Consider the following 12,102-nt stretch of genomic DNA (forward strand, 5'->3'; position numbering starts at 1 on the left):
CTTCTTAATGATACTCTAAGGACAAGGAAGAAAATAGTTTTAAGGAATGTTCATGAAGGTATCAAAGAAATAAGGGACAAGCTTTCCTCAAAAAAGGTTCTTGTTTTTCTGGATGATGTAGATGAGCTGACACAATTAGAACACTTGATTGGAAAGCATAATTGGTTTGGTCCAGGAAGTAGAATCATCATTACCACTAGGAAAAAAGATTTGCTAACTAGGCATGAAGTGAATGATATGTATGAAGTTGAGAAATTCAATTTTCACGAATCTCTTCAACTTTTTTGTCGTTATGCCTTTAAACAACATCATCCAAAGGAAGGTTATGGAGATCTCTCTCATCAAGTAGTACAATTTGCTGATGGTCTTCCATTAGCACTTAAAGTTTTGGGTTCTCTATTATTTGGAAAGAGACTACCAAATTGGAAAAACGAATTGCGGAAGTTGAAAAGGGTGCCTAACATGGAAATTGTAAAAGTGCTTAAAATAAGTTTTGATGGATTGGATTATACACAAAGGATGATATTTCTCGACATTGCATGTTTCTTTAAAGGAAGTGATGTGCAATTAGTTTCAAGAATATTGGATGCTTCTGAATTCAATGCGGAAAGTGGAATAAATGCTCTCGTTGATAGGTGTTTCATAACCATTTCAAAGGACAAGACAATAGATATGCATGATTTGTTAGCCCAAATGGGCAAGGGCATTGTTGATGAAGAATGTCCTAATGAGCCAGGAGAGAGGAGTAGATTATGGAGACATACAGATATTTATCGAGTATTAAACAAAAATACGGTAAGATACATATACGTATATATAAATATAAATATAGACACTTTGTTCAAGAAGTTATTTATCTATATTGCCTTAGTAAGGATTTATATGTATTGTGCTTTTCTAATTTTATACTCTTATTATCTAGGGGACTGAAAAAATTGAAGGGATATCCCTTGATGTGGACAAATCAGAACAGATACAGTTTACATCCGAAGCTTTCGAAAGGATGCATAGACTTAGATTGCTTTTCGTCTCCCACAATCGCGTACAACTTTCTAAAGATTTTGTATTTCCGTCTGATGACTTGACATGCCTTAGATGGGATAGATATTCTTTAGAATCTCTACCATCAAACTTTCATGCAAACAATCTTGTTTCCCTCAGTTTGAGCAATAGTAACATAAAACTACTTTGGAAAGGAAACATGGTATGATTATTTTTTATTTATGCTTTTATTTTACAATATTTTAAAGTTTTTTAAAATTGATTTATTAATAGAAATTCTATTTTGTTCCAGTGTCTTGGAAATTTAAGGTACATCGATCTCAGAGATTCACAACAGCTTATTGAACTACCAAATTTCTCAAATGTGCCAAATTTGGAGGAACTAATTCTTTCAGGTTGTATTATTTTACTTAATGTTCACACAAATATAAGAGTGTTATTAAACTAACTTTTTTTTTCCCTTGAACTTTATAGGGTGTGTAAGCCTTGAGAGTCTTCCTGGGGACATTCATAAGTTGAAACACCTTTTAAATCTTCATTGCAGTGGCTGTTCAAAACTAACTAATTTTCCAAAAATCAAGCACAGTATTGGAAAACTAGAGAAGCTTAGTTTAGATAAAACAGCTATAAAAGAGCTACCATCATCGATTGAACTTCTAGAAGGTCTACGCAACTTGTATTTGGATAATTGTAAAAACCTTGAGGGTCTCCCGAACAGCATTTGTAAGTTGAGATTTCTTGAAGTTCTAAGTCTTGAAGGTTGCTCAAAACTTGACAGATTCCCGCAGGACCTGGAGAGAATGCCATGTCTAGAGGTTCTTTCTTTAAATTCGCTCAGTTGTCAATTGCCTTCTTTGTCAGGTTTATCTCTCTTAAGGAAACTACAGTTAGATCAATGCAATCTGACACCAGGAGTAATAAAGAGTGATAACTGCTTGAACGCATTGAAAGAATTAAGTCTAAGAAACTGCAATCTAAATGGAGGAGTCTTCCATTGTATTTTCCATCTATCCTCACTGGAAGTATTAAATCTAAGTCGGTGCAATCCAGAGGAAGGAGGAACCCTCAGTGACATACTTGTGGGTATCAGTCAACTCTCTAACCTTAGAGCCCTTGACTTGAGTCACTGCAAGAAGCTTTCACAAATTCCAGAGCTTCCTTCAAGTCTGCGACTGTTAGATATGCACAGCTCAATTGGGACCTCATTGCCACCTATGCATTCTCTGGTGAATTGCCTCAAATCAGCAAGTCAGGTATGATTTTCTTCTGTTAGCGTACAATGTTTGTATAAATTGTATGTATTCCTGTATGTTGGCATATTTTGGCTAGAAATTGTCTTTTCCATGTAAATTAACTAGCATAGATATTGTATGATATATAATGCTAGTTGTTTTGTTAGCTTCTTATGAATTTGATGGAGCAAATGGGGTTGAAAATATGGTGAGTCGGGAGGAGCTACTGCCTGCCAGCTCACAAGTGTTTCCTTTATAGCCCTGGAGTGAATGGAGTTGATCATATAAGACCATTTGTTTTCAGTGGTGGAGGGAATTGAGCTTGAAAATGGGATTGAAAGGATAAGCTACTTGTTCCAGGTTGCTAGTTAATAGGATTTCACTAGTGCAGATTGGAGGTCACATGTAATGTGAGTGAAAGACCGGAGTGATTTGAGAAGCATTTTTCATGAAAGAGTTGAAACAATGGGAATCATCTAGGACATTTTTCTAGACCATGGAAACAAATGGCCGGAAGCGAAAAAACATTTGTTGAGTTAGTTGGATGCTCCTCCACCTTGAAATTTGCATGACAATAGGCCAATAAGGGTGTGCTTTATGTCCCTTGGCACTGAGTTGGTTCTACTCTCATTTGAAAAATGAAGAGTAAGAGAAACTCTTGGTGGGAGATTTTGAAATGTGAGGGAGCTTTACCTTAATTGAGATTCTAAGAGTGAATTTGAAGTTACAATTTGAGTTCTCTAAATCTACATGAAGATGTTGCTACAAGTGAAAGCATCTTCTTATTTTGGTTCTCTGAATCTATATGAAGAAGAAGTTGCTTTGCAAATAGAATTTTTATTTTCTAGTTTTTGGAGATCACTTCAATGAGATAATGAAGGTGATTCTGTTGCAATGTAATTAGTGGAGGAGAAGAGAGCTCGTTGTAATTGAAGAGAGTTGAAGGAGGCTATGGTGAGAGATTGGTGGTGAGCACATGATGAGCCATATTGAAGCATATCAAAAAGAGGTGTGGATTGAAGAAATAATCACGCTGAGGATTCCTTAAGGAGATTGGTGATTGATCTTAGAGGACTTGCAGGCAAAACTGAATTCATACTCATAGTGAATTTGCAACAACAAAGGCACCCATTGTATTTTTTTTCTTTTCCCGCTTGGAGATATTTTATGTTATATCTTGTGAAATATTTGTGTGCTTGTTTGCTGAGATTTCATTAGAGATATTTTAGTCTGTGACCTTGTGTTAACCACTCAATCACATTCATGTGCATATGTTATTTGATCATCTAAAAGAGATCTCAAGTTCACTGCATACTCTCTTAAAAACTCATAAATTGTATCAAAACATGTTTGCTCATGTTCTCAATATGGATAAACTCTATTCTCTTAAGATGGAAATTCTAAGAGAAGGAACCTCTATAGGTAGACCTCCATACTTCAAAGGCGATAATTCTGCTCATACCAAGGTAAAACTAATATACTTCCTGAAAATGAAGTCTAAAAAATATTGGAGTTATGTTCAATTTGGTTGATATCCTGATATGGTTCTAAATAGAGATGGGATATATATCCACTAAGGTAGGAAAAACTATGTAAAGTTGGGATAGGTGAAGGAATGAATTTCAAATGATCACAACAAAAACATTTTCTAAAGTAAATCTGATCTAGCTCCATTCCTTTGTCCATAAAAGAAGTTGAATGTAAGCCAAAGTTATTCTTCAATACTTAGCCAAACTGAATGCTCAGGAAAAATGAAAAGTAAATTAAAGAAACTATTGCAAGATCATCATAAAGCTTGCAAGACTAAGAAAATCCAACAATAAAACATCAAACTTAGTGCAAAGTGTTAGATCCTCAAAGGGTAAGGGTTTGTTTGGGAATTTTTTTGAAAATAATTCTTAAAAAACCATTATTGAAAAAAGTTTTCAAAAATAGTTTGTCTAATTTTTTCTATAATAAAAGTCTATTTAGAAACTTAGAACGTTTTTAATATATTTTTTGTCTTTCCATATATTTCTTAAAAATAACTTTTATTTTTAATTCTTTACTTTTCATCATTCTTTATATTTTTACCATTATTTTCTTAAAACAACCCTACAAAATAAATGAAAACAATTGAAAGCAATTAAAAAATGTTATTAGGAGAAACCTTATTTTCATAACAAGTTCTCAAAAAACAATAGAATGTCAAAAAGTTGCCAAACATGGTTGTAGTCTAGAAAATAGGTTTCTATTTTTAAGAACTAAAAAATTTATTTTAAAAGCAATTCTTAAATAGGCCTTAAATCGCCCATTGGAAAGAAAATCTAGGTTAAGAAGAACTAAAAAGCCTTAGTTTACCATAGGGCCTAAGAGCTAGAGAAAAACACGTTTTGGATTTTGAGAGTGGCTACTCTAGTTGTATGATAGAGAACTTAGATCTTTCTGAAAGCAAAAGGTACCATAGAAGGTCCAAATTTACCTATACTCAAGAAGTTACTATATATTGAGGGATTGAAAGCAAACTTAATTAACACAAGTTAAATTTGTGACTGTATGTGCTTTGTTCATTTTACTCAAAATCAATGTCTATTCAAGGATGTGTGTTGGTAAGAAATAGAAATTTTGATATTTTTTGTTATGCCTTTGTACACCTCTCTACTTCTTCCTCATCATATAGTGCACATAGTTGTAAAATGTGAAATTTACATTTAAAGACATGTAGCATTGTATGATAGTGCATTTAAACTCTAATGATTTGTCTAGGATTACAAATAAAGAACTAATTAAAGCAATTCCCATTTAGGAAAGCCTAAAATTCCTATTTGTCCTATCTAGGAAAATGATTTCACGAGTGAGAGAAAAAAATGATTTTCTCTTCTTCTATGATCTTAGAGATGTTACATATGGATTTAACCGGTCCTATGAGAGTGCAATTCCTAGGAAGAAAGAATTACATCCTAAGATTCAAAGTGTTATGCTTTCAAATGATGAATAAAAATGAATTTTCAACAAGAAAAATCAGAAATAATAGAGGAAAGGAGTTTATAATTCTGACTTCTAGAGTTTTTGTGAGGAGAAGGAAATTAAAGAAGAGCTTTTAACATCTAAAACTCCATGGAAAAATGAAGTTATTGAAAGGAAAAATAAGGTGCTCCAAGGGATAGCACATATTATATTGTATTTCAAGAACCTACTTGGTTATTTGTGTTAAAATAAAGTCCTTGCAAGCAAGACATGATGTAACAAAGTTAGGCTTGAGTTTCCACTAATTTATCCTTGTTCACATTGATATTGATTTGAGTATTCATGTGTACATTAGTGGTATTGTACATGACTTAAGTGCATTAGGAGTTACGTAGAAGATTTAAGTCATGGGTTCCTTGCAAGATTTATGATTTGTTCATAGTTTGTTGATGGATTTAGCCAATGCATTTAAGGTTATAGTGCACTACCTTCTAATTGGAGGGATGACTTGTCTTAGTCATGGGGATGAGGTTTCTAAGGTCAGTGTATTGATATATATGATTACACATTAGACAAAATTTACAATGAATCATGACATTAGCTATTGAGGTAGTCATGATTCACCAAGCTACTATATCGGATGCACTCTCAACCTTGAGAAAATATTGAGTTAATGTTAAAGTTTTTAGTAAATTTGATTTATGGGTGAGACCGTAGGATGGTCACATATTTCCTATGGATTGCGCCATTGTTGATTAAGGTAAGTGGCAATAGATATGCATAAGATACGCATCATAATATCTTATGGGATTAAGATAGTGTGTCCCCTTGGGTTATATTAAGGACATATGATCATGAAATCTATGGTTGCAGTAATTCGTTTAGTGGAATTTAACATATGTTCGTTGTGAGTTAGAGTATGTCAATTTATTACTTAATGGGAAGATCTATAACTCAAGGATTGGAAAGGTAATCTTAAAAAATTAATAACGTTCAAATCATTATATTATGAACATTAGTTCATGGGGAGCTTGCTTTTAGTAGTTAGTAGGTCACAGGCCCATGTATTTTATATTAATGTAATATCATAGGATATTAGAGTGAAGTTGATTCTTTGTAGTGGGATGTTAAATCAACTTTAGAATTAGATTATACGGGAGCCACTATTTTCCTACGAATCCTAATGGTCCCTACTCGAGTTCATACTTTTATGTGACACATTACTTAAGGGATATATGGGTTATTTATTCATACGTGTGCATAAGGGTGTTTTGGTAAAATGCAAAATTGTTTTAGATCTTATGAATGATGTTTTTGGATTGGTATAATTAATTAATTGGACCCTAATAGAGCTAATTAATTAATTAAGATCCAAGTGGGCTTATTTTAGTGACCCCTAAGCCTAAGATAGGCTCAAGTCACTTAAGCCTATAGGGAATCCTATATAAACCCATTTAGGGGTTAGGACTTTTTTATTCTTCTTCCATTTTTTTAGAATTTAGAGAGAGAAACCCTGGCCTCCACCCTTCTATGAGGATTCCACCATCTACAAGTGCCTCGATCCAGGAAAGAGAGCCATCGAGCAAAAGATGTCTTGGTTTTTGAGATTTGCACTAGCTTCTTCATCAACTAAAATCATTTTGGAAACATCAAGATTGCAGGTGTATTTTTTTAAGCACATGGATCGATAGTTTTTCATGTATATGCTTTTGTTGCGTAGATCTAGAGATTCCTAAGATAGTTTTTGCATACACCCCAACGATCCTAGGCTTAGAATGGGTTAATCCAAAGGCTCTAACAACTTGTTAGTTGAATCCATAAACAAAACATCTTATACTTCTAATCGAGTCCGCCTATACATTAGAACCAAAAGGACTTGCTATGATATTTAGACAAGTAGGAAGCTTAATGTAAAATATAGTTTTTAGAAACAATGTTTTATCTAAAGAATTCTAAAAAATTAGGGATGTTTGAATCAAAGCGTGTTGAAAGAATTTTTGTTAGATACTCAACTTGGATTAAAGCCTTTAAGATCTTCTTTAATAATTAAAGAGTTGTAATTGAATCGATCAATGTTGTGATAGATGACTTAGGAAGTAAAGAAAATAATGTGTTTTTCTTAAGTATATTTCATCAAACATTCTAGATTTAGGCGAGGAAAAAATGGTTCAATGATTGAGAATGTGAATGAACTCAATGTTGAAAATCAAGCAAACATCCACATGGAGCAAAATAAGAGAAACTAGTGATCATCTTATCAACAATGTGATTGGAAATGTTAACGATTGGGTCCTTTCTAGAAGCTAAATTAAAATGGATGAACTTAGCTTGGTCACAACAATAAAAAAGTTGTAGGAAAATTTTTACAAGAGATGGGAGTGGTAAGTTTGTAAATCTATCCACCTGTAGATCAATGGTTGGACGCCTTCTTTATCTAATGACATTTAGGCTGGATAAACCTATAGCACAGGATTTTATGCTTGATAACAATCTTCCTAAGAAATCACACCTTGGAGTTGTTAATAGAATCCTTATATTTATGGTTGGTACTTATAAACTTGGATTGTGGTATTACACCAATATATTTGTAGACAACATTTTTCATAAAAATGTTGACTAGGGATGGAAGGTCTAAAGATGGGAAGAACACTTATAGGGGATGTTTCTATATTTTAATTGCTCAGTTGCCTAGCTTAATAAGAAGCTAATAAACCAAGCAATTACTTTCGATAAAACGTATGTTAAAAGGATTATGGTGTGAGTGATAAATCATAATTATGCCTTATCATAACATGAGAGCTATTAATATATTAAAGATCTAATTTTACATTATAAAACTACATCCATTAGCATAAGACATTACTAGTTTTAGTTTAATAACATACTATTGAGAGATATTAATTGTACAATGAATTTTGTTTGCACTATCTTTGAACTCTTTCAAAAGATAAAATCTACCAAACTCATGGATGAATGTACATCATTATAGTAGTTTCTTTAGAAATCTAAAGATATATATTGATTTGATAAAATTAAGACTTGAAAGATGTTTGTGTTGGGATAATTCAAGAACTACCTTGGGTATATTAATCAACATATGAAAAATACTTTACTTGTTTTCTAATATTTGAATGATGGATCTTAGAGGAGTGTTTCAAACACATTAAATTTTTAAGTGTAAGACTTATTGGCTGAGTTCTTATAAAAGATCAAGGATAAAAAGAACTTAGCACCAAAATGCTTTAATATACATGAGTTATTATCTCTAATGTTAAATCTTTTGATCCATACCTAAGTAGTCTAGAATCAAGTATCATTCTTTATTATGGTAAAAATTATTAACATTGATCATTCCATTTTACTTGAATTCTGACCATTCTTCTCTATTGTTCAAATACTAAGTCTTTTTATGTAGTAACTGTGATAAAAAAAAACAAGAGAAAGAGTCACTACAACTTTTATTGTACTCCGAGTATCATCTTTTGGGGCTGGCTATGGAATTTTTGAATACTAGGATGAATGAATCACTTTTATTTAAATCCTAAAGTGAAAAACAATATGTGAATGAACTTTTATTTAGTAAAACTAAGTAAAAGAAACTAAATTAATAGCAAAATGAATATTGATTTTTAATCAATTGATTCAAGTCTGAGGCTTTCCTCAATCCAACTTAAGGTATAGAAACAGAGATAACAGAGGTCTTTAAGTAACATGATCTTGAGGTTCTAGGATCCTTAGCCGCTCGCGATCAATCCAAGCTCTAAAACTCAAAATTGCATCTGAAACCTAATTTTCCTTATTAAAACAAATTCCTAAAACCATCAAATAAATGAGATGAATTACTAATTTAAGACTTGTCTTTTTAACTCTTCGTACTCCTTATAACTTTGTTATGGGGTAGATAACGATAGGGAAGACCAGGATAACTATTGATCAAGAGTTGTCAAAAATCACTAGTATCAAGTAATAGCTTATTATATTATTCCCTAAACTAACTCACAAGGATAGGGTAAAAATAAAACTGATAAATTGTGACTCAACTAATAATTAATCTCATTGTTATAATGATTTACTCATTATCCCTATAAGTTTTTTAGCCCTTAGGTTTTCATGATTCAAGCCCTAAGTTGGCTTTTAGCCTCATGGGGGTGATGCCATAATCACACTTCATAAAAGAGTAAAATTCCATAAGTTGAATCAAAAGAAACTAAAAAACAATATATTCACTTACGAAGAAGAGAAACAAACCAAAGTTGTTGTCTTTTTCCACCACAAAATGTCTAACTCCTAGAAAAAGATCTCTAAACCCTAGAACTAAGAGAATTCATATAGTATTATCAATGACCTAACATGTAGTATACTCTCATTGACCACTTATTACAAGGAAAAGTCATAAACAACCTAAAAAGCTTCAAATATTACAAGTTCTGAATGAGTATAATGCATTTCGAGTTTGATGGAGGCATTTCAAACTCGTTTCAACATGTCTCAAGCCTCAAACTCGATAACTAGTGGCTGAGTTCAAAATTTGGGTGAGCTCCTAGTCAATTTCAATCTCATAAGTGGAAGGAGGAGATCCAATTCAAAATCAAGGGGTTGAGTTCGAAATGCACAGTGAATTTCAAAATCAACATTCTTCTCTGACTAGTTTGCTTCAAACGCGTATAATTTCCTCGTTTCAACTCTGATTTATGCACCATTTGAAGCGTTGGATTCTTGACTTCCAGAGCTTCGAAAGATTTATAGTTTGCTAAAAATGGACTTCAAGAAATGCTTTAAATTTGACCTCAAATTCAAAGTACATGATGCCACTAGATTTTAAGTTCCAAATTTCCATCCCACTTTATGAATTTGCTTTATGCCTCATTGTCCATGTTTGTATGCCTTCTTTCTTAATTTATAATGATCAATCCTCATCTTCCAAACTCATCATAACCTCATCTTGCCTTTCCACATAGTCTAAGAGTCTTGACTCACTCATGTCCTCATTTAACCCTTTCTTGATCTTTCAAATTTTAATGTAATTCAACTTGCTATGTGTAGTCCTCACAAACAATAAAGGTACACCTAAGATTCTCTTGCTATCAACTATGCAAGTAAAGAAGGGATTGAAGAATAAGCAAATGACCTACTTGGCTACATTAAAGGAGGAAAAGAAAGATAAAATAAGGGAACTCATTCGTAAGGTAATTGAGATGGTACTTGAAGAGTTGTGATGCCACTAGAAGTGACAATTCATGTTGGTGGATCATGTTCACAATGTGTCAAAGCAAAGACACTTGACTAAATAAATAAACTCAAACATGACACAAAAAATAATAATTAGGTTAAAAGAATGAACTCAAGAATAACCTAATTATTAAATAAGTAACATGTCATACAGTCCATTTAATAATAATGTCCTATTTAATATTAAAGTCAAGTTAGATCTTGTTTAAGTTAATATGATTAACTTCCCAATCTGACATGTTTATAACTCAATTAACCTACTTATTCAAAATCAAGTTTTAAATGAGTCAAATGTGGGTTAAATAGGTTATGGTTATAATCTAGTTAACTAACATGATTATTACACAACTCAATTTAGGTGAAATTTGTATTATGTAGTTTGACTAAAAAACAACCTATTTATTAAACAAGTTATTTAGGTTTACACAAATTTGACCTAAACATGATTATACTCAACCCAAACCCACTAAAAACGCCTTGCGTTAGAGTCTGATTGACAAATTGTATCAAACTTTGCCATCCTTAGATGCCATTAAAGTTACATAGGAAACTCACACAAATAAGGGAAGAGGAGCACAAGATTGACTTAGAGCCAGGAGCTAAGCCTCTTGCCATGGAGGTCCCATAGGATGGCAATACCTAATTTAGAAGAACTAAGGAAACAACTTAAGGAGTTGCTCAACATGGGATACATCCAACAAACTAAAGCTTCATATGCCACACCAATATTATTCTAAAAGAAACATAATGGATCCCTTTGAATGTGTATAGATTATCGAAGACTCAACAAGGTGAAAATGAAAAATACCTTATTCTACTTGTTAACAACTTGTTTGATCAACTTAGTAAAGGAAGGGCTTGACAAAGTTAGGTTTGAGATTAGGCTACTACGAAGTCATGATTGTTGGAAAGGGACAAACCTAAAACTAGGTGTCCAATATGGTTCCTATAAATTTCAATCCTTGTTCAAATTTCCTTTTTCCACAAACTTTTTAGCAATATGAAATTACATTTTATTTGAATTATATATGTACCACTCTTTCTCTAATAAATTTAAAAAATAAACTATTAAATAAGTAATATTTATATATTAAATAATTTATACAAATATTATACAAAATAGTCATTAATTAGAAAATTTTGTTTTTTTATTAAAGTACAAAAAACGTTTGATATTGCTAAAGGATGAAAAAATAACTATTTGATATCTTATTTGAAAATGTGAGTTTAATAATTCTAATTTTGAAGATATAAATGAAATTTATAAAAATCTAATAACAATATATAAATTTTGAAGTATACATGCCATTTTAAAATTTTGTGATAAAAACTTTATTTATTAATTTAAAAATTATAATGAATACATAAAATAAGAATAAACAAATTTACAAAAAACAAAAAAAAAAGTCTCATTCTTGACATAGATAATTTTTTTTTCTTCTCATTTTCATAGCTATTACAATTTTTCAATGATTCATTTACTAAGAATTTTGAGTTCCCTTATATTTTATTTCAAATAACTACTACATTTATCTAAAAATTTTATTCTTTATAATTTTTAAATCACATTTTTTTTTAATTGTAAATTTCTTTTTTAAAGAATGATGTAAATAAGTGTTGATAACTTTATAAAGTTTGTTTTGAAATCTTTATTTTTTTTTGTTAAGTTTTTATTTATTTTTACAAGAGTATA

The 12,102-nt window shown here is 31.6% G+C and overlaps 1 protein-coding gene across 1 annotated transcript in view; it reads left to right on the plus strand.

Moving 5' to 3' along the window:
* The window catches only part of LOC117910684 (disease resistance protein RPV1-like), a 51,422-nt gene that overhangs the window by 20,704 nt on the left and 18,616 nt on the right, over positions 1 to 12,102 (plus strand). The window contains exon 5 of the mRNA XM_034824798.1: positions 1,477 to 2,255. Coding sequence (XP_034680689.1) covers positions 1,477 to 2,255 — 779 coding nt within the window. The remainder of the gene's footprint in view (positions 1 to 1,476; positions 2,256 to 12,102) is intronic.

The sequence above is a fragment of the Vitis riparia genome, unplaced genomic scaffold (assembly GCF_004353265.1).
Source record: "Vitis riparia cultivar Riparia Gloire de Montpellier isolate 1030 unplaced genomic scaffold, EGFV_Vit.rip_1.0 scaffold818_pilon_pilon, whole genome shotgun sequence".
Classification (NCBI taxonomy): domain Eukaryota; kingdom Viridiplantae; phylum Streptophyta; class Magnoliopsida; order Vitales; family Vitaceae; genus Vitis; species Vitis riparia.